The sequence below is a fragment of the Scomber japonicus genome, chromosome 19 (assembly GCF_027409825.1).
Source record: "Scomber japonicus isolate fScoJap1 chromosome 19, fScoJap1.pri, whole genome shotgun sequence".
Classification (NCBI taxonomy): Eukaryota; Metazoa; Chordata; class Actinopteri; order Scombriformes; family Scombridae; genus Scomber; species Scomber japonicus.
In genome coordinates this window covers 31,690,326-31,712,375 of record NC_070596.1, presented here as the reverse complement: position 1 = coordinate 31,712,375, position 22,050 = coordinate 31,690,326, and the positions used below count along the sequence as shown (strand labels likewise).

Here is a 22,050-nt window from a genome sequence, read left to right as displayed (position 1 = left end):
GAGTAGCTCGTCTCCTTCATCTCGTGGCTGCTGCGGTTCCTCGCCGTGTAATCGTCCCGCTGGCCGCCGTAGCGCTCCTTCCACTCCTGAAACATTCACCTCAACGTCAGCTATACTTTCTAGCATTAAAATAACACTTTTATTATAGTGTTAGAATAAAAGTAATGTGTTATTGTATTAAAGATATTTCCTGTATTAGAATAATGGATGGATTGAACTCACTCTCCGTCTGTTCTCTCCGTCTTCGATCCTTTGACGTTTTCGTTTCTCTGTAAACAAACAAATGTGTTAAAATCAGCCGACGAGCAGCGCAGCGCTTCCTGATGACATCACACTCACCTCGGCGAATCAGCTCCTTTCCCTCGTCGATGAGGTCAGAGGTCATTTCGCTGTCGCCTACGAACTGCTGGAAGCCGAGAAGATTCAGACAGCGAGTTCCCAAACTGAGGAGAGAGAGAGAGAGAGAGAGACTGATCACATCTGCTGCTGGGAGGGTGTGTGTGTGTGTGTGTGTGTGTCTCTCTGTTTTTGTGTGTGTGTATGTGTATATGTGTGTGTGTGTGTCTGTGTCTGTCTCTCTGTGTGTGTGTGTCTGTGTGTGTGTCTGTGTCTCTGTGTGTGTGTGTCTGTGTGTCTCTCTGTTTTTGTGTGTGTATATGTGTGTGTGTGTGTGTCTGTGTCTCTGTGTGTGTGTCTGTGTGTCTCTCTGTTTTTGTGTGTGTATATGTGTCTCTGTGTGTGTATGTGTGTATGTGTGTGTGTCTGTGTGTATATCTTTATGTGTGTGTTTGTGTGTGTGTCTCTGTGTGTCTCTCTGCGTGTGTGTGTGTGTGTGTCTCTCTGTGTGTGTCTCTGTGTGTATATGTGTCTCTCTCTCTGTGTGTGTGTCTCTGTGTATGTGTGTGTCTCTGTGTGTGTGTGAGTGTATGTGTGTGTGTGTGTGTGTGTCTCTCGCTCTCTCTCTCTCTCTCTCTGTGTGTGTGTGTGTGTGTGTGTGTGTGTGTGTCTCTCTCTCTCTCTCTCTCTCTCTCTCTCTCTCTCTCTGTGTGTGTGTGTGTGTGAGTGTATGTGTGTGTGTGTGTGTACCTGAAGTACGTGGCGATGCAGAGGATGACGATGAGCATGGGATAGTAGATGTAGAAGCCGTTAGCGATGAAGGACAGAACTCTCATCGATCCCATGATCTGAAACGAGAGACGCCAACAAACATTCAAACGAGCTGCTGCTGAGCTGTGACATCATCACTCCGTGTGACATCATCGCCCTGTGTGACATCATCGCTCTGTGTGACATCATCGCTCTGTGTGACATCATCGCCCTGTGTGACATCATCATACTCACCGAGGTGTAGGCTGTCTGCTCCTTCTGCTGGTGGGAGATGGCCGAGTCCATGTGGATCAGACCCAGGAAGTTCAGACACAGCGGGGGGGTGAGACGGCAGAACAGCCTGCGCACACACACACACACACACACACACACACAGAGAGAGAGAGAGAAACACACACACACACACACAGACACACACACAGAGAGAGAGAGAGAAACACACACACACACACACAGACACACACACAGAGAGAGAGACACACACACAGAGAGAGAGAGAGAAACACACACACACACACACAGAGAGAGACACACACACACACACACAACACAGACACACACACAGACACAGACACAGACACAGACACACACACACAGACACACACACACACACACACACACACACACACACACACACACACACACACACACACACACACACACATTTTTAATAATTACTGACTCAGGCTGGAAACACTTTTATTTACAGTTAAAAACATTTCACTGTGTTTCAGCTTCTGTCAAACTAACGGAGCTGCAGCAGCTTCCTGTCTGACCTTTCAAAATAAAACCTTTGTTATTATTATTAACAAACAAAGTTGGGGCTTGTAAAATTACGAGAGATTCAGAGGAGAAAAGGAGGGAGATGAGTCTAAAAATACGAGAGAAACCTGGGAAACGGGAGCATTGGCAGCTACAGTGGTGCATGCTGGGAGGAGGGACGGAAATACACATGCACAACTTTTTGCAGGAAAATGACATTATTAGTTTAGAGATTGTCTGGCCCCAAAATCCTAATCACGATCATATGTGGATGAATTGAGCAGCTTCAGTGTTATCTGAGGTGAAAGCAGAGACGGTGCTCACATGCCGCTGAACTGCAGGCTGTAGGCGTCGGTCTGGTGGTGGGAAGCCAGGTAGTAGTAGTTAAACACACGGATACGGAACACGGTGGAGTAAACACAGGTGCACAGGAAGAAGATGGTGATGAAGCACGCCATCTGGTGGAGAGAAGAGACAGACTCATGCTTTAGTCCCACTATGGGGAGGATTGCTTTGTTACAGCAGTTATAGAATATAAGAGCAGCAATAAGAACACCTCATCACTCCTTTCCTCACTCCTTTCCTCCCTTCCCTTCCTTCCTCACTCCTTTCCTCCCTTCCCTCCTCCTTTCCTTCCTTCCTCACTCCTTTCCTCCCTTCCCTCCTCCTTTCCTTCCTTCCTCACTCCTTTCCTTACTCCTTTCTCCTTCTTCCTCCCTAAGAACACCTCACTCCTTACCTCACTCCTTTCCTCCCTTCCCTCCTCCTTTCCTTCCTTCCTCACTCCTTTCCTTACTCCTTTCTCCTTCTTCCTCCCTAAGAACACCTCACTCCTTACCTCACTCCTTACCTCACTCCTTTCCTCCCTTCCTCCTTTTCTTCCTTCCTCACTCCTTTTCTCCCTTGCCTCCTCCTCTCCTTTCTTCCTCACTTCTTTCCTTCCTCCTTTCTCCTTCTTCCTCCCTAAGAACACCTCACTCCTTACCTCACTCCTTTCCTCCCTTCCCTTCCTTCCTCACTCCTTTCCTCCCTTCCCTCCTCCTTTCCTTCCTTTCTTCCTTCCTCCTTTTCTTCTTTCCTCACTCCTTTCCTCCCTTCCCTCCTCCTTTCCTTCCTTCCTTCTCCTTCTTCCTCCCTACTTTCTTTCCTTCCCTTCTCCTTTCCTTCCTTCCTTCCTTCCTTCCTTCCTTTCCTCCCTTCCCTCCTCCTTTCTCATTCTTCCTCCCTCCTTTCCTTCCTGCCTTCCTTTCTTCCCTCTATGTACAGGTAGTTGTGTTTGGGTCAGGTGTGTGTGTGTGTGTGTGTCTCACCTCTATGTACAGGTAGTTGTATTCCCTCTCAGCCAGCTGGATGAACACAGCGAACAGGGACAGGACGGGTCGGGTGCTGAAGAAGGTGCACTCAGACCAAACCACCGCCACGCTGAACAGGGTCAGAACCACCGACAGGAGCCGGTAGAACCAACACTTCAGGAGACACTCCCAGTACCACTCTGCACACACACACACACACACACACACACACACACACACACACACAGGAACACACACACACACACACACACACACACACACACACACACACACACACACACAGATCAGCTGATTCATCTAAAACATTTCCTGTCTTCATCTGATGACTTCCTGTTTATTAAAGTTGAGTTTGACGAGTTAAAGCAGCAGCAGGAGTCAGGAGGAGTCAGCAGGAGTCAGGAGGAGTCAGGAGGAGTCAGCAGGAGTCAGGAGGAGTCAGCAGGAGTCAGCAGGAGTCAGCAGGAGTCAGGAGGAGTCAGGAGGAGTCAGGAGGAGTCAGTGTGAGCTTTAGAGACATTCCTCCTGTTCATACTGAATATTAACAGATTCAGGAATGATTCCAGCTTTTAATAAACGTCAGTGATGGAGGATATCAGTCATTTAAAGTCTCTGATCAGCTTCTATTGAGCTTCATCAGTGTGAGCTGCTATAGTTAGTATGGTTACTATGGTAACTATAGTAACTATAGCAGTGTGAGTTAGTCATATCAGTGTTATCTGATACATTTACTGTCTGTTTAGCATCAGATTCCCTCTTAGTGTTTCCTTCCTTCCTTCCTTCCTTCCTTCCCTCCTTTCCTTTCCTCCCTGGCACATTTACAGTGTGTTTAGCATCAGATTCCCTCTTAGTGTTTCCCTTCCTTCCTTCCTTCCTTCCTTCTCTTAGTGTTTCCTGTTTCTCTGTGGTGGAAGTATAGTAACAAAAAGACTTTGATACTAAAAACACTGTAACGCTGAAACATAGAAGATGAAGATTAGTTTACTCTCCTTTCTTTCTTTCTTTCTTTCTTTCTTTCTCCTTTCCTCCCTTTTTCTTTCTTTCTCTCCTACTTGTTCTCTTTCTCTTCTTCCTTCCTTTCTTTGTCTCTTTGTCCTCCTTCTCTCCTTCCTTTGTCTTTCCTTCTTCCTCTCCTCCTACTTGTTCTTTCTCTCTTTGTACTCCTTCTCTCCTCCTCATATTTCTTGTTCTTTATTTCCTTCCTTCCTTCCTTCCTTCCTTCCTCTTCTTCCTTCAGATGCTGAAGCTTCATATTAGCTTCACATCTACTTTATAATCCATGTTTCCACAGAAGGAGGACTGTGGGTTTAGTCCTCCATCACTTCCTGTAAACATGATGAAGGATCTAATGCTCAATATGAACAGGAGGAATCATTACACACACACACACACACACACACACACACACACAGGTTCTGTCCAACCCACCTACGGTCGGTGTGTAAACGTATCTGCTGAACCAGCCGGCCGGCTCGGCGGACGGGAAGCTGTGGACGAACTGGTGAGTTGAACTGGTTTCGTTCTTGGCGACGTCCTCCAGGTGGATCGCCTGCTGCAGGAGGATCTGCCACTGGACACGAGTCCTGTTGTGTCTCTGCACCGCGTAGATCACCTGGACACACACACACACACACACCCACACACACAGTTACACACACACACACACACACACACACACACACACACACACACACACACCCACACACACACACAGAGAGATACACACACACACACAATCACACACAGATATATACACACACACACATACAGAGATACACACACATACACACACACACACACACACACACACACACACACACACACACACACACACACACACACACACACACACACACACACACACACACACACACACACACACACACACACACACAGACACACACACACAGAGACACATTTTTTTAACCAGAAATTTGATGATGTGATTAAACAAAAAATGGAAATATAATATAATTAAGTGAAATGGAGCCTTAAATAGTGTAAATGGAATAAACTCTGAAAGCTTCGTTAATATGAATGAAGCCGCTCTGACCTGTTTGTGAAGCTTGGACAGACTCTTCTCGCTGGGATACGAGTTCTGTTTGTCATCAAAGTCCTCGTAGTCGTCCATGTTCCTTCCCATCTTCTCCTGGTGTTCCACCGGACACTGGGGGGGGGGGGGTCATAGAACCTTAGAACCTACTAGAACACTGTGCTCCCAGCTCATAGAACCTTATGAACCTACTAGAACGCTGTGCTCCCAGCTCATAGAACCTTATGAACCTACTAGAACACTGCACTCCCAGCATGCAGGCCTACTTGTGGTTCCTAGTATCTCTAAAAGTAGAACAGGAGGCAGAGCCTTCAGTTCTCAGGTTCCTCTCCTGTGGAACCGTCTCCCAGATTGGTTCCGGGGGGCAGAACCCTCTCTACGTTTAAGAGTAGGCTTCAAACGTTCCTTTGTGATAAAGCTTATAGTTGGGGTTAGGGGTTTCAGCTCCTAGTTTATGCTGCTATAGGCTTAGACTGCCGGGGGACTCCCATGATGCACTGGGCTCCTCTCTCCTCCTCCCTCTCTCTCTCTATCCATCCATCTATATCCATTAACATTCATGTTCTATTAATGCATTCAATAATACTAGTGTTGTAATTATTAAGCGATACTCAGCTCTTCTCTTTGTTTAAGTATCCTGAGGTGAGTTTAGTGATTAGATGCTTGATGAATAAAGGCGGACTGACCTTCCTGAGGATGGTGTCGATGTACTTCCTCAGCGGATGGTTGTATTTGATGGACTCGCTGACTTTTCTGACTTCCTGCAGCGACATCAGAGTCACAGTTAACAGACAGACTCATCATTAACCCCTTCCTGTCCCGGTTCGGGTTCAGGTTCGGGTTAGCTCACCTCCATCATGTCCTCCAGGTTCTCCTCCGCGTCCGCCTTCTCCGTCATCAGCTTGGACGCCTTGAAGTAGGTCTTGATGAGCAGGTGTCCGTGTCGTGAGGCGTTCCAGTAGGAGCGAGGGATCTCCACCAGGCCGTATCCGAGCAGCAGAACCAGCAGGAACAGACCCCAGGTGTTCGCCGCCGTGATGCCGATGGTCTGCAGCTCGTACCTGAACACAGAACCAGCTACTGAACTCTCTGAGGCTAAAGGAACCTTCATCACCTCGTCAGTCATCACACTGACTTCATGAAACAACCTTTACTCTCATTATCGAAGGAAGGAAAGGAGAAGGGAAGGAAGGAAAGGAGGAGGGAAGGAAGGAAGGAAGGAAAGGAGGAAGAAGGAGAACGGAGGAGGGAAGGAAGGAAGGAAAGGAGGGAGGAAGAAGGAGAACGGAGGAGGGAAGGAAGGAAGGAAAGGAGGGAGGAAGAAGGAGAAAGGAGGAATGAAAGGAGTGAGGAAAGAAGGAAAGGAGGAGGGAAGAGTGGAAAGAAGGGAGGACAGGAGTGAGGAAGGAAGAAAAGGAGGAGGGAAGAGAGGAAAGAAGGGAGGAGGGAAGGAAGGGAGGAAAGGAGGAAGGAAGGAAAGGAGGAGGGAAAGTCTTCAGAGTTTGCAGACTCACCAGGACAGATGGGAGGAAGAAGGAGAAAGAAGGAAGGAAGGAAGGAAGGAAAGGAGGAAGGAAAGTCTTCAGTGTTTGCAGACTCACCAGGACAGATGGGAGGAAGAAGGAGAAAGGAGGAGTGAGGAAGGAAGGAAAGGAGGAGGGAAAGTCTTCAGTGTTTGCAGACTCACCAGGACAGATGCCACTCGGGGTGAACGGCCACGTATATGAGCAGCGAGCCGAAGATCAGCAGGTAGGTACCGTAGTAAATGGCGTTCTCGATCAGAGCCGTTTTAATCTTCCCGGTCATGGAGAAACCTCCGGAGCGAGCGTAGGACTGCATGAAGGGCAGCAGCAGCCTGGAGACGCAGGAAACACTTATTATACACGACTCAGTGACGTTTATCAGTGTCCATGAGGTTTAGTTTAAATTTAAAGGGTTAAAATGTGAAAATAAACGTATGAATAACTTCACACATCCTTTTTTTGTGGACTCAGCATCAAATTTCTGCAAATAGTCAATAAAACACCATATCAACTAGTTTGGCATGATCTTACATCCTTCCTTCCTTCCTTCCTTCCTTCCTTCCTACCTAACACCATATCAACTAGTTTGGCATGATCTTACATCCTTCCTTCCTTCCTTCCTTCCTTCCTTCCTACCTAACACCATATCAACTAGTTTGGCATGATCTTACGTCCTTCCTTCCTTCCTTCCTTCCTTCCTTCCTACCTAACACCATATCAACTAGTTTGGCATGATCTTACATCCTTCCTTCCTTCCTTCCTTCCTTCCTTCCTACCTAACACCATATCAACTAGTTAGGCATGATCTTACATCCTTCCTTCCTTCCTTCCTTCCTTCCTACCTAACACCATATCAACTAGTTTGGCATGATCTTACATTATAACTTTTATATTAAATAAAGCTAATGGAATACTATTGTTCTAAATATTACATTTCATCTGGTTACCATGGAGACCAGGAACCATTTACATGTTTTAAATGAAGTCATTATTAGTATAAGTCCACTTAAACACACTGTAGCTGATCACATATTTAATATCTATCATTCTTTTGTGGTTACACCATTTGACATTTTGTGGTTACACCATTTGACATTGTGTGGTTACACCATTTGACATTCAGTCTTTTGGTATAAAATGGGTCAAATGTCATTTCAAATCTCTCTTATTGATGTTTTTTTAATGTATTGATTATATTGAACTGGGCGTAACCTCCATGATGTCTTGCTGCGGAGTTCAGTCTGAATTTATCTAGAAAACCAACAAAAATACTAAATGTACATTTTAACAAACCTGATGCTGCTTTTAAATCTAGTTTAACTCATTTATGAATTCATCATCTTACCAACTCTTATTATCTCTGAGCCTGTAATACTGATTTCGGCCACAGGGGGACAGAACTGTACCGCTACCTCATGTTCCTCATCGAGTCTAGAAATGAATTTTAACCTTCATGTCGTCCTCCTGGGTCAAATTGACCCGTCTGTTTTGACTGTTCCTTCTTTCTTTCCTTCTTTCTTTCCTTCCTCCCTTCCTTCCTTCTTTCCTTTCTCCCTTCCTTCTTTCCTCTGTCCTTCTTTTCTCCCTCCCTCCCTCCTACCTTCCTACCTCCTTCCTCCCTCCCTTCCTTCCTATTTCCCCAACCCTAACCCCTAACCTTAACCCTCCCTCCTACCTTCCTCCCTCCTTCCTCCCTCCCTTCCTTTTTTCCTTACTCCCTCCCTCCTTCCTTTCCTTCCTCTTTTCCTTTCTCCCTCCCTCCTTCCTTTCTTTCCTCTTTTCCTATTTCGCCAACCCTAACCCCTAACCCTAACCCTCCCCCCTACCTTCCTACCTTCTTCCTTTCCTTCCTCTTTTCCTTACTCCCTCCCTCCCTCCCTCCTACCTTCCTTCCTTCCTTCTTCCTTACTTGTCTTTCAGGGCTTCTGTATGTATCAGTGATTAGTAACCCTAACCCTGTTAAACTAAGGCGGAGCAGGCGGTTCAGACTCGTACTGACCACGTGAGGCACTGAGACGTCCAGTAGACGACCCTCCAGAACACCGGCATGATGCCATCGGGGATGTAACTCCACGGCTTGTAGCAGGACTTCACCGAGCTGTCAGAGAGGAACATCAGAGAGGAACGTCAGAGAGGAACGTCAGAGAGGAACATCAGCTGTTATACGTGAGATCAGAACATTAAGGAAAGGGACACAACAAAGAACGTCCGATATGTTCGTAACCCTCCTGTTGTCCTCAAGTCAAGGAAGGGAAGAAGAAGGAAGGAAAGGAGGGAGGGAGGAAGGAAAGGAGGAGGGAAGGAAGGAAAGGAGGAGGGAAGAAAGGAAAGGAGGAGGGAAGAAAGGAAGGAAAGGAGGGAGGAAGGAAGGAAAAGAGTGAGGAAGGAAGAAAAGGACGAAGGAAGGAAGGAGAAAGGAGGAAGGAAAGGAGTGAGGAAGGAAGGAAAAGAGGAAGGAAGGAAAGGAGGAGGGAAGGAAGAAAGGAAAGGAAAGGAGGAGGGTGGAGCAAGGAAGGGAATGCATTGATGTCATTAAATAAATAAATAATAAATGTGTTTCTGACATGGTTTAATAGGAGAAGCTGTTAATAGTCCGGTTCCTTTTAATATTAACTGAATATTTGAAGTTGTTAATGATGAAATACAGAAGTGTGTTTCTGCTTCATCATCATTATATTTCCTGTTGGTTGAGTTTTTGTTTGCTTGTTTTCAGCCTGAAGAGAAACTTCCTCATTGTTTGTTCGGTTCAAAGTAAAAACATTCAGTTCACTGTTCGACAAAAACAAGGAAACGAAGCCGCAACCAAGAATCTAACTTCCTGATTCACTGATTATGAAAAGAGTTTAAATCTAAAAGGAAGAAAAATAATAAATCCTGAAAATATGACGAATAAATATTAAATAAATGCTGAATAAATATTAAATAAATTGCGTTACCTTTTCGTAGGCGTGACCGTCGTGTTTGCTGCGCTGTGATTGGACGGCAGGGGGCTGACGTTGGCCGCGGCTCGCTGCTCGTGGTCGATCTTACACTGTTTATAGATCGTCTGTAAGGGAAGCACATATGGGAGGCCGTTTAGGGTGAAAACATTAAAATATGTGCACATACACATTGAAAACGTGCACGCACATTGACATGATGTGCAGACACGCACTGAAAATTTCCACACTCTACCACCTTCTCACACAGCGGGATATAGGCTACTTGTGTGTGTGTGTGCGTGTGTTACTCTGCGTGTGTGTGTGTGTGTGACTGACCGTGCTGACGTCCAGCGGCAGGATGAAGACGATGAGGAAGCAGAGGTACCAGGCCAGCAGCGTGTGTGTGTGTGTGTGTGTGTGTTACTCTGTGTGTGTGTGTGTGTGTGTGTGTTACTCTGCGTGTGTGTTACTCTGTGTGTGTGTGTTACTCTGTGTGTGTGTGTGTGTGTGTGTGTTACTCTGTGTGTGTGTGTGTGTGTGTGACTGACCGTACTGACGTCCAGCGGCAGGATGAAGACGATGAGGAAGCAGAGGTACCAGGCCAGCAGCGTGCCGAACAGCACCATGCGCTGCTGCTTCCTGAAGTCTCCATAGCGATGCAGCAGGAACAGCGCCAAGAAGAACACCACCACGATCTCAATGCCCAGCGCCGCGCCGCTCATCCCGCCGCACGCCGCTCACACGCCCACCTGCAGCACACACACATGTTCCCTGAAGTCTAACACACATCACTGTTCCCTAAAGTCTAACACACACACATGTTCCCTGAAGTCTGACACACACATGTTCCCTAACGTCTGACACACACACGTCACGGTTCCCTAAAGTCTGAGACACTAAAGTCTGACACACACACATCACTGTTCCCTAACGTCTGACACACACACGTCACGGTTCCCTAAAGTCTGACACACTAAAGTCTGACACACACACACATCACTGTTCCCTAAAGTCTGACACATTCATCACTGTTCCCTAAAGTCTGACACACTAAAGTCTGACACACACACACATGTTCCCTAAAGTCTGACACACACATCACTGTTCCCTAAAGTCTGAGACACTAAAGTCTGACACACACATCACGGTTCCCTAAAGTCTGAGACACTAAAGTCTGACACACACATCACGGTTCCCTAAAGTCTGAGACACATCACTGTTCCCTAAAGATTGACACATTCATCACTGTTCCCTAAAGTCTAACACATACATCACTGTTCCCTAATGTCTGACATACCCATTACTGTTCCCTAAAGTCTGACACACACATCACGGTTCCCTAAAGTCTGAGACACATCACTGTTCCCTAAAGATTGACACATTCATCACTGTTCCCTAAAGTCTAACACATACATCACTGTTCCCTAATGTCTGACATACCCATTACTGTTCCCTAAAGTCTGACACATTCATCACTGTTCCCTAAAGTCTAAAAGTCCAACACACACACATGTTCCCTGAAGTCTGACACACACACATGTTCCTTAACGTCTGACACACACATCACTGTTCCCTAAAGTCTGAGACATTCATCAGTGTTACCTAAAGTCTAAAAGTCCAACACACACACACATGTTCCCTAAAGTCTGACACAACCATCACTGTTCCCTAAAGTCTGACACACATCCATCAGTGTTCCCTAAAGTCCAACACACACACACACACACACACATCACTGTTCCCTAAAGTCCAACACATCCATCCATCAGTGTTCCCTAAAGTCTGACACATTCATCACTGTTCCCTAAAGTCTGACACATTCAACAGTGTTCCCTAAAGTCTAACACACATCCATCACTGTTCCCTAATAATTAAGTAATCGTTTCAGCTCTAAATTAAACACAGTCGTCGTTAAAAATGAACAATCAGAGTTAAGCTGTTATTTATATTTTAGTTTTAAGCTCTCAGTAACGTTTGCTGCCGAATATAAAGTTTCGTATTATTTTATTATTAGTTTATTGTTTTACAGTTTAACGTCTGATTTTAAAAAGATTTCTTTAACATTACTGAACGTTATATTATTTGGAGGTTTTGGTTTAATTTGCCGGACGTGACGAGTGATTAAAGTTTAATTAATTAATCCTGAAAACGCTAAAATAATAATAAAGTGAATTATTGTTTCTGCTGTTTATAAATAATATGAAACATTTAATGACTGACTGTTCATCTGTTCATAAAACCATTCACTGTTAGCTGTTGTTTCACTGATGAAGATGATGATGAAGATGATGATGATGATGATGATGAAGATGAAGATGATGAAGATGAAGTCGACACAAGCACATGACTCTCATTACTGCAGCGGAACATTATAATAATTATATGAAGAAGAATAACGAGGACAGTTTCGTGGGAATCTGCTGACCTGCAAACTCTGAAAGGCTCTTTTGTGTTGTTCCTTTAGGAGGGGGGGGGGCAGACAAGTGGGGGGGGCAGACAAGAGGGGGGCAAACAAGGGGGGTAGGGGGCAGACAATGGGGGGGGGGGCAAACAGACAGGTGGAGGGGGCAAACAAGGGAGGGGGCAAACAAGGGGGTGGAGCAGAGGGGGGGCAAACAGGAGCGGGGGGGGGGGGGGGGGGGCAGAAAGGGGGAGGGGGGGTACTGTGGTCTAGAAACCCTAACCCCATCCTGATAAAAACTACAACGATCATCTGATCAACAGATATTATAATTATATTATGTTATATTATATTATAATAACTGTTTTGATCGATTCATCGTTTCGAGTCTTTTATTAAGATTCCGGCTTCGTCAGTATGAACATTTTCTGGTTTCTTTCTGTAAACTGAAGATCTTTGAGACATTTCAGGACTTTCAGGAACACTGATCAACATTTAACATTTTTAATCAATAATGAAAACTAAAGGTTAGCTGCAGCTCAGATCCTTATAACTACTGCTCATTACTTCTCTCTAAATATAAATACAGATATATATTCCTGGTAATAACATGCATGAGACAGATGTGTGTGTGTGTGTGTGTCATTAATCTATAAATATAAATCAGACGGTTTTAGTTGATTCTGTCTGAGTGTGAATCTGAAACTGATCTTTGTCTATATACATTCATTCAAACGTTTTAAAATCATTTATTACTTTAATGTTCTTGCCGTGTTGGTGATCCTGTTAGTTTCTTTACATTCAGACATCAGTTCATTTTATAACCAGCGTTTGAACCTTTAACCTCTGATATCTGACACACTCTTTTCATTTCATTTAAGCTTCATCTCTAATATTCAGACATGAACAGAAGAAGCTGAACCTTTATTACACAATCACACAATCACAGCGTCCTCTACTTTAATCCAGATGTTGGAGCTGCTGCTGTCTGCCACAGCTGGAATACCTCAAGAATTAATGAATTATAACTATAAACAGTAATATCTGAATGAATTATAATCATAACTATAATCAGTAATATGTGAATTAATTATAATTATAATCAGTAATATGTTTTAGTTTTAGTTTAGTAGCTTCATTATCATTATATTGAGGGTCAGACAACAAACACAGACACGGAATTTAGATAGCACTCTTTGAGCCATAACAACATTCAAGACAATTAAAAACAATTTTAAGTCATAAATGAAGAATTAACAATCTATAAGAGAATAAAGTGAAACCTGCAACATGATCAGCTGTTTCTGAGCTGATAATAAACTAACAGCTTTACAAACTGCTGCTCTTTAAATCATTATTAACACATTATTAACTCTAATATAACCACATTTGTCTTTATGTATATGTAGTTAATGAAACGTCATAACTGAATCAGCTGTTAGCATCACAGCTAGCAGCTGTTAGCAGAAACATGGCGGCCTTACCGTGACTGTTTGTCAGTGTGTTTGTTTCCCAGCTGAGAGCAGAGCAGCAGAGCTTCAGTCTTCAGTCTCACAGCAGCTGGAAACGTTTTTATTCCTCCGTGTTCACCATAGGAGTCCTCAGCTTCCCGTTAGCTTCCTGTTAGCTCCCTGCTGCTAACAGCGGCTCCTTCACTTCCGGGATACTGTCAGGAGAAGGCGGTGACGTCACAGGGAGGTGGACAGCGTCCGAGCGCATGCGCAGTGGACTTCATCATGCTGCATCTGTTTGGTTTTTTTAAGTTTAACAATTACACTTTATTAAACTGTTTATTCTTTGTTGATCAGAAAGTACAAACAGTCATTCCTGTTCATAAATAATATAAATTAAAAAAGGTTTAAATAAGATTAAGGTCAGTAATAAATAAGAGTTGGTAAGATGATGAATTCATAAATCAGTTAAACTAGATTTAAAAGCAGCATCAGGTTTGTTAAAATGTACATTTAGTATTTTTGTTGGTTTTCTAGATAAATTCAGACTGAACTCCGCAGCAAGACATCATGGAGGTTACGACCAGTTCAATATAATCAATATATTAAAAAAAGATCAATAAGAGAGATTTGAAATGACATTTGACCCATTTTATACCAAAAGACTGAATGCTCCTGAACATGTCAAATGGTGTAACCACAAAAGAATGATAGATATTAAATATTGTATCAGCTACAGTGTGTTTAAGTGGACTTATACTAATAATGACTTCATTTAAAACATGTAAATGTGTCCTGGTCTCCATGGTAACCAGATGAAATGTAATATTTAGAACAATAGTATTCCATTAGCTTTATTTAATATAAAAGTTATAATGTAAGATCATGCCTAACTAGTTGATATGGTGTTAGGTAGGAAGGAAGGAAGGAAGGAAGGAAGAAAGGAAGGATGTAAGATCATGCCAAACTAGTTGATATGGTGTTAGGAAGGAAGGAAGGAAGGAAGGAAGGAATGAAGGAAGGTGTTTTATTGACTATTTACTGTTTTTAAACAATGTTCAATTATTTGGTACAAAGTTTTTATGGTTACACCACTTAGACATTTTTACACATTCACAGTTGAACTAAACAGTCTGTAAATGTGAACACAGCCAATCATTTTAATTATGAACTAAAAGTCAAAGACAGAGCACACACACACAGACACACACAGAGATACACACACACACACACACACACACACCTGTAAACATGACCCAGTGAGCAGCTGATCGATGTGATTAATGTTTCACTCTCTCTGGTTCAGGACTGATAAGAGTCTATTTTCAGGTCACAGCGATGCAGCGACGTGGACCTTACACTTTATCACCAACCTCATCTTTCAGCAGGTTCATCCCTCAATAAATATTTACATGATCCGCAGCTCATGTTGTAACTCTGTTCCACATCTGCTGCCACATCAATAAAAGCCCAAACTACGCCTGGCCCCAGTGTCTCTGGGTAAACATGTTTTTATGTTGTGATGCTGAGTTTCAGTGTTTTGCTCGCAGGAATCAACAGTCGCTCACTCAGGAGAGATCACGTCCACACACTCTGGAAATGTGATTAAATCTGATCACATGATGAGGAGTTTACAGGCTGTTAAAGCTGGTTCTGAGATTTTATTAGACGACATTTAACAGTTTATGAGTAAACAACATCAGGTGGATGGGTGCTGCATCCATCAGGTGGGTGGGTGCAGCATCAGGTGGATGGGTGCAGCATCAGGTGGGTGGGTGCAAAAATGGTGCAAATGTCATTTCAAGTCTCTCTTATTGATCTTTTTTTAATATATTGATTATATTGAAGTGGGCGTAACCTCCATGCTGTCTTGCTGCGGAGTTCAGTCTAGATGGGTGCATCATCAGGTGGATGGGTGCATCATCGGGTGGATGGGTGCTGCATCAGGTGGATGGGTGCAGCATCAGGTGGATGGGTGCTGCATCAGGTGGATGGGTGCATTATCAGAGGGATGGGTGCAGCATCAGGTGGATGGGTGCTGCATCAGGTGGATAGGTGCAGCATTCATCAGGTGGCTGGGTGCAGCATCAGAGGGATGGGTGCATTATCAGAGGGATGGGTGCAGCATCCATCAGAGGGATGGGTGCAGCATCCATCAGGTGGATGGGTGCTGCATCCATCAGGTGGATGGGTGCATTATCAGGTGGATGGGTGCATTATCAGAGGGATGGGTGCAGCATCCATCAGGTGGATGGGTGCAGCATCCATCAGGTGGATGGGTGCAGCATCCATCAGGTGGATGGGTGCTGCATCCATCAGGTGGATGGGTGCAGCATCCATCAGGTGGATAGGTGCAGCGTCCATCAGGTGGATGGGTGCTGCATCCATCAGGTGGATGGGTGCAGCATCAGGTGGATGGGTGCAGCATCAGGTGGGTGGGTGCAGCATCAGGTGGATGGGTGCTGCATCCATCAGGTGGATGGGTGCAAAAATGGTGCAAATGTCATTTCAAGTCTCTCTTATTGATCTTTTTTTAATATATTGATTATATTGAAATGGGCGTAACCTCCATGCTGTCTTGCTGCGGAGTTCAGTCTAGATGGGTGCATCATCAGGTGGATGGGTGCATCATCAGGTGGATGGGTGCAGCATTAGGTGGATGGGTGCTCCATCAGGTGGATGGGTGCAGCATCAGGTGGATGGGTGCATCAGGTGGATGGGTGCTGCATCAGGTGGATGGGTGCAGCATCCATCAGGTGGATGGGTGCATTATCAGAGGGATGGGTGCATTATCAGGTGGATGGGTGCAGCATCCATCAGGTGGATGGGTGCAGCATCCATCAGGTGGATGGGTGCTGCATCCATCAGGTGGATGGGTGCTGCATCCATCAGGTGGATGGGTGCAGCATCCATCAGGTGGATTGGTGCATCATCCATCAGGTGGATGGGTGCATCATCCATCAGGTGGATGGGTGCAGCATCCATCAGGTGGATAGGTGCAGCGTCCATCAGGTGGATGGGTGCTGCATCCATCAGGTGGATGGGTGCTGCATCCATCAGGTGGGTGGGTGCAGCATCAGGTGGATGGGTGCAGCATCAGGTGGATGGGTGCAGCATGGTGCAGCATCAGGTGGATGGGTGCAGCAGCAGGTGGATGGGTGCAGCATCAGGTGGATGGGTGCTACATCAGGTGGATGGGTGCAGCAGCAGGTGGATGGGTGCCTCTGCTCACCAGCTTTAGGTAGTGACCCAAACAATGAGATGCTGGATCCAAGCAGAGAGTCTGGGCTCAGAGATCGGGTCAGGAGTTCAGACATCCGGGGAGGCTCGGAGTTGACTGACCCAAATGGGCTTAACAAGGACAAGAAACCAAAAGACAAAGATCAGACGCCGATACAGATAACACTGAACCGCTGTTGATCATGCTGATCATTGACTATGTGACAGACAGATGTTTCCTGCTGATGGAGGACATGAAGATCTGCTCGGTCGCTCGGTGCGTGGTGTAACCGACCTGGTTGTTTGATTATGAGGAAACGCTGTTCAAACAGACGCGACGCAGTCTCCTCTCACGGCTCCTCTGCTGACCTGCTGAGAGCTCTGCAAACATTCATGAATGGGCCTTGAGTCAAATAGTTTGGTTGCTGGCTGGATGACAATATTTTTGGGAGGAATCTGAATTTATACTTATGATATTTCTAAAATCATCATTTTAATGTGAAAACATTTTGACATCTGGACTCAAGTAGTCAGTTAATGATATAAAACAGAGAAAAAGAAACAACTCTGCACATTGGAGAACCATTGCGTAAACTAAAAGGTAAATTAACTGTACTTATAAAGTGTTTTCTAATCTTTTTGACCACACTACATGTCACATTCACACACTGATGACAGGAAGCTCATCAGATGGAGACTAACACTCAGGAATCACTCAGGTTCAGTATTTTGTCTGAGGACACATCGGACCGGAGGAGCCGGGAATCAAACCCTGACCTTCTGATTGGCTCTGCCTGCTGATCCACAGCTGATATCTATCATTCCTCTGACAGAGGGACACGCTGCCTTCAGTCTCAGTTTGTAGACTCAACCCAGATTACCGCAGTGATTACGTGATGTGGATCTTTGTGGGTCGGTCTCCGGCTCCTGAACTGGGACACATCTGTGGACTTTGGCTCATCAGCTGACAGCCGGCTGCAGATGTTGCCTAATCTCAAACCAGATTAGCTGCATCTCTCTTGTCTTTCTCCTCTCGTTGCTTCCTGCAGGTTTTTCTGCCTCTGCAGCGATTTCTAATCAGGGTGCAACCGCTCAACACCCACTGCTATGATTATTATTATTATTAATATTGATAAATAAATTAACACTAAATTATGGGACGATTAATCCAAATTTAGATTTACTAAATCAGGACGATAACTAATTTAATTATCGGAACATAAGCCAGAGGTGTGAAATAGGCGAATATAAGGTCCAAATGATGAGCTTTATATGATTTACATTTACATGAAGTACATTTTGACATTTAGTAAGTCAGTTTTTTCACTTATAATCTTAAAATAGTCAAATATAACCTTTTACATCACACAACAAGATTTTAAATGACTATAAACACTGTTGTGAGGTTTTCAAAACTTTGACTTTTACAACAGAAATAAATTTGATATATAAAATTATTACAAAGTAAGAGATATTATGAGATGAGATACTTAAATATTAAATTAAAACAAGTTATAGTTTATATGACTGATGGTTGTTCATAAAGATTAAACTCTAAGTCAATGTGTTATATTTAAGTCTTTAAGTCTTAAGTTTTTTTACCCTCATATTTCATAATTTGGGCTGTTTCATTTAAAACATCTAAATTATGATTGATGGTTGTAAATCAAGATTATGACTTAAAGAGTACAATAATTATGATATATTAAATAAAGTATATGCTGAGTTAAAATTATGACTTCTTTAATTAAAATTTAGTCAAACATTTTTACTCATTGTTAAAAAGTTTGTGTCTAAGTTTGGACACCAGTGACCCTCCATACACTCAGCCTCCTCCTCGCGGACAGGTGACGTTCCCGCGTCTGACAGCACGTCGATCACTCTGTCAGAGTGGCCGCTGATTGGCTACCGGTCGGTGTTCACGTGAATCCCGCGTGGGTTTTGAAACCACGAGAAAAAAATGTGCAACAGGAGGAAGAGAGAGAGAGAGCTCATCTACACCATTTACACCACCTCCACCACAGAGCTCATCTCACCTCCACCACAGAGCTCACCTCCACCTCCACCACAGAGCCCACCTCCAGCAGCGCGGCATCTGCAGGTGTCCGGAGACGTTTTTTAAATTTATTTTATTTTGAAGGTATGAGCGAAGTGGCGCGTGCTGTTGAAGTCTGAGGATGGTCTCCAGGTAACCAGCAGGACACACCTGAAGACAACCCGACCAATGGTTCACAAGAGCAGCTGCAGGTAACTCTGTCTGATGAACCTCAGTTAGCTGTCTGTCTCTCTGCTTTTTAATCTGAGTACTTACATTAACGTGACGTCATAAAGGTGAAAGACGCAAACTGACACTAAACACGTGCCTCTTGTAGTTTTTCGGGATATTTCAGTAGTGAAGGATCCTGGATGAAGTCTGCAAAACCCGCAGCGGGAGGCGTGTTCAGGTCAGCGCTGAAGTTGGCTTCACATTGGGAGGTCGTTTTTTTTTAAAGGGGAACCTGCAACTCTTTGTTAAGCTTTTTATTTAGTTTATGAAACAAAAGCAGGTGACGTCACTTGTTTTATAAATCAATCAAACTTTATGTGGACAGCAGCTTTTTATCCAGGTTAGTACATTTCACAACAAATGTAAACTAAAACAATTCAATACAACCAAGGAATAAAAGATATGAAAGTGTAAAGAAATAGATGTATAAAATATAATTATAATAATAATAGAGTGATAATAGTTAGATTTAGATAGATTTTAAAAATTATCATCATGTCCTTTGAATCATCATGCTCTTAACAGGTTTTGGCATTTTAGTGATCCTTTTAATGGTCTTTTTTATCTTGTTTTACTTTTCAAATCCTGTTCAGCCTTGCGAGCTCCTGCCCATGTCTGTTTTCGTGGTGTTTTAAACTGTCTGCTGTCACTGAAGTTTGTATGAAGGACCCGTTTGAATGTTGAGATACTCTCTCCTGAAACTGCAACCAAATCTACCTTCAGGTATTAATAAAGATACCTTGGGTTAGATAGTAACCCTAACCTTGATACAACAGTCACTTCAACTGGCAGTCGATCTGAATTCAAAATCATCAAACTTATTTATTCCTGTTATCATTTCCAGTCATAACTTAAATGTTTAAAGACTCACAGTTAAACATGCTGGTCTGATGTTCTTATTTTATGTTCTGTGTTGCTTTGTTTGCGTCTTTTTAACCAAATCTACCCAACAGGGGTGAAAGAGACGGGATCTAAAACTGTTCAGTCAGAGGCTGAACTGAGCGGCTGCATAAAGGACCAGTAGAAGATAAATAAAGATATTCCAGTAGAGACTCAGAATATTAATATAGAGCTGGAGGGTTAGGGTGAAGAATGAGTCCTTTTTAAGTTTCTCTTGACTTTAACCTTATTGTTTGAAACAGAAGCCAACTTCAGTGCTGTTATAGTAAACCTGAAATAATACGTCAGCATTTTGTCACAGTGGAGCAGACTAAAGACTTCTGCATCAACAACAGATGGAGGAAGATGTGTCATATGTTTTCCTCCATGTGTTTGATTTCTTCCCTGAACCAGAGATCATCGTCTGTATGTTCCATAGTTTGAGATGTGAATCATAATTCTTCTCCGTCTCTCTTTCAGTGTGCTCAGCGTGCTTCCTGCCATCATGCCCATCGACATGGCGTTACCTCTGTATCTGTCCAAAGAGGAGTTTGTCTACATGACTCCTGAAACCTGCGATCCTCCTCTGAGCTTTCAGCGCTCTCACTGTGTGGAGCCGATCCGAGCCGAGGCCGACGGCTCCTCCACAAAACACCACAGAAAAACCAAGAAGACGGTGACGTTTGCGGATCACAGAGGTCTGTCTCTAACCAGAGTGAAGATCTTCTCCCAGTTCAACGATCCCATCGATATTCCTCTGAACATCCAGGAGATGCTGAGCTCAGCGCTGTCCGTGACGGCTGAGGAGGACAGACTGGTGCTGGACTTCAGTCAGCCGTCCTCAGACTACCTGCAGTTCCGTCAGAGTGTGGAGAGGAACTTCGTGAGCCTGGAGCACTGCGTGCTGAAGAAGAAGTCATTAGCGGGAACCGTTAAAGTTAAGAATCTGTCCTTTGAGAAGTCGGTGAAGCTGCGAGTGACCTTTGACTCCTGGAAGAGCCACAGAGACGTAGCCTGTGAGTACATGAGGGACTCGTATCCCAGCTCGTACAGCGACACTTTCTCCTTCCGTGTCAGTCTGCCGGACGAGCTGCGGCCGCACGAGACCATCGAGTTCGCCGTCTGCTACAACGTGGACGGCTGCGAGTACTGGGACAGCAACCAGGGACGCAACTACCGGATCCTCTGGTCCTCCATGAGGAGGCCAGATGAGACTGCCTCCAGCCTCCACAGAGACTTCGGGATTCATTTTGACCGATACGCAGGCCCCACCTGCTCTCACGGGATTCTCCCCGACTGGCCGAGCTACGCCGGCTACGAGAACATCGGCCCGTACTACTGAACACCTGAACGGGTTCATGTTCAACAGCAGGACTTCTGTCATGTTGGTCTGCATCATGTTACACAGCTGCTGGTCTTAAAGCAGAATATGACATCAGTGAATCATACAGCTGGATTACTTTTACGTTACAGAATGCTTTTAGTCTTTGCAGTGTTACAGCCTCCTTCAGCACTGTCTGTTGGTTTCATGTTATCCCCCAAACCCTCCTCAGGTTCAGAGCTGTCCCCCTTTTGATCAGCTCAGTCTGCAGATCATGAAGCAACACAAACAGAGTGATCATGATTTCTGTTTTTATAACTGCAGAAATTACTCTGTGTGCATGTTGGTGTTTTACCTTTAACAGTAAGAAAATATCTGAAATATCTACAAATGTCCATCAGAGTCAGAGGTGACGTCTTCAAGCGTCTTGTTTGTTCTTGTTTGAGTCTAAAAGAATCAAACTGAGAAAAGCAGCAAGTCTTCACATCGGAGAAGCTTGAACTGGATCATTTCTGCATAAATATTACTAAAACAATCAGTCACATTTCAAACTGTTGGTAATCTCCCCCTCTGACTGATGGACGGCACACAGCCTCATCCTGACATGCTGCTAATGGTTTAATAGGTTTTTATCTCGTTTGTCTTTCACCAGAATGTAAAACACACAAGTTCAGTCGCTCAGTGTTTTCCGTCCGTGTCGACCACAGTAAGGAATTTTTAAAAAGTCGCTCAGTCGAACAAGCCGACACCAAACTACATTTAATCACCTCGGGGGGTTTTTGTCATTTAAAAATTAAAATTGATTTCCTTTGTTGAAATGTCTTTTTCTGTCATGTT

General features: G+C 44.2%; 3 protein-coding genes across 3 annotated transcripts in view; 2 read left to right on the top strand and 1 right to left on the bottom strand.

Moving 5' to 3' along the window:
- The window catches only part of LOC128380763 (G-protein coupled receptor-associated protein LMBRD2B-like), a 15,229-nt gene extending 1,586 nt beyond the window's left edge, over positions 1–13,643 (bottom strand). The window contains exons 1-16 of the mRNA XM_053340662.1: positions 13,562–13,643; positions 10,225–10,425; positions 9,692–9,801; positions 8,755–8,853; positions 6,920–7,087; positions 6,083–6,293; positions 5,919–5,993; positions 5,233–5,346; positions 4,608–4,791; positions 3,180–3,361; positions 2,194–2,327; positions 1,342–1,447; positions 1,087–1,184; positions 340–443; positions 223–269; positions 1–86 (exon numbers count right to left, since the gene is read on the bottom strand). The exon at positions 1–86 is cut by the window's left edge and continues 26 nt beyond it. Of these exons, the coding sequence (XP_053196637.1) occupies positions 1–86; positions 223–269; positions 340–443; positions 1,087–1,184; positions 1,342–1,447; positions 2,194–2,327; positions 3,180–3,361; positions 4,608–4,791; positions 5,233–5,346; positions 5,919–5,993; positions 6,083–6,293; positions 6,920–7,087; positions 8,755–8,853; positions 9,692–9,801; positions 10,225–10,398 (1,892 nt within the window). The 5' untranslated portion in view covers positions 10,399–10,425; positions 13,562–13,643. The remainder of the gene's footprint in view (positions 87–222; positions 270–339; positions 444–1,086; positions 1,185–1,341; positions 1,448–2,193; positions 2,328–3,179; positions 3,362–4,607; positions 4,792–5,232; positions 5,347–5,918; positions 5,994–6,082; positions 6,294–6,919; positions 7,088–8,754; positions 8,854–9,691; positions 9,802–10,224; positions 10,426–13,561) is intronic.
- A 1,866-nt stretch (positions 13,644–15,509) lies between these two features.
- Positions 15,510–16,948, top strand: LOC128379947 (uncharacterized). Its single transcript, XM_053339585.1, has 5 exons — positions 15,510–15,599; positions 15,712–15,731; positions 15,920–15,991; positions 16,219–16,324; positions 16,589–16,948. The coding sequence occupies exons 1-5, from the start codon at positions 15,540–15,542 to the stop codon at positions 16,946–16,948; spliced, it is 618 nt and encodes a 205-aa protein (XP_053195560.1). The 5' UTR covers positions 15,510–15,539.
- A 1,850-nt stretch (positions 16,949–18,798) lies between these two features.
- Positions 18,799–21,912, top strand: ppp1r3b (protein phosphatase 1, regulatory subunit 3B). The gene is made up of 2 exons (XM_053340669.1): positions 18,799–18,994; positions 20,373–21,912. Exons 1-2 carry the CDS (start codon positions 18,972–18,974, stop codon positions 21,232–21,234), a joined length of 885 nt encoding a protein of 294 aa, XP_053196644.1. The 5' UTR covers positions 18,799–18,971; the 3' UTR covers positions 21,235–21,912.
- Positions 21,913–22,050: the final 138 nt, after the last annotated feature.

Bases quoted from the DNA above. Each gene is read 5' to 3' on its own strand.
- LOC128379947 (XM_053339585.1), top strand. From the start codon at position 15,540: ATGGGTGCAGCATCAGGTGGATGGGTGCTGCATCAGGTGGATAGGTGC. The intron at 15,600-15,711 runs GTGGCTGGGTGC...TGCATCCATCAG, and splicing joins ATAGGTGCAGCATTCATCAG to GTGGATGGGTGCATTATCAG. The intron at 15,732-15,919 runs GTGGATGGGTGC...TGCATCCATCAG, and splicing joins GTGGATGGGTGCATTATCAG to GTGGATGGGTGCAGCATCAG.
- ppp1r3b (XM_053340669.1), top strand. From the start codon at position 18,972: ATGGTTCACAAGAGCAGCTGCAG. The intron at 18,995-20,372 runs GTAACTCTGTCT...TCTCTCTTTCAG, and splicing joins GTTCACAAGAGCAGCTGCAG to TGTGCTCAGCGTGCTTCCTG.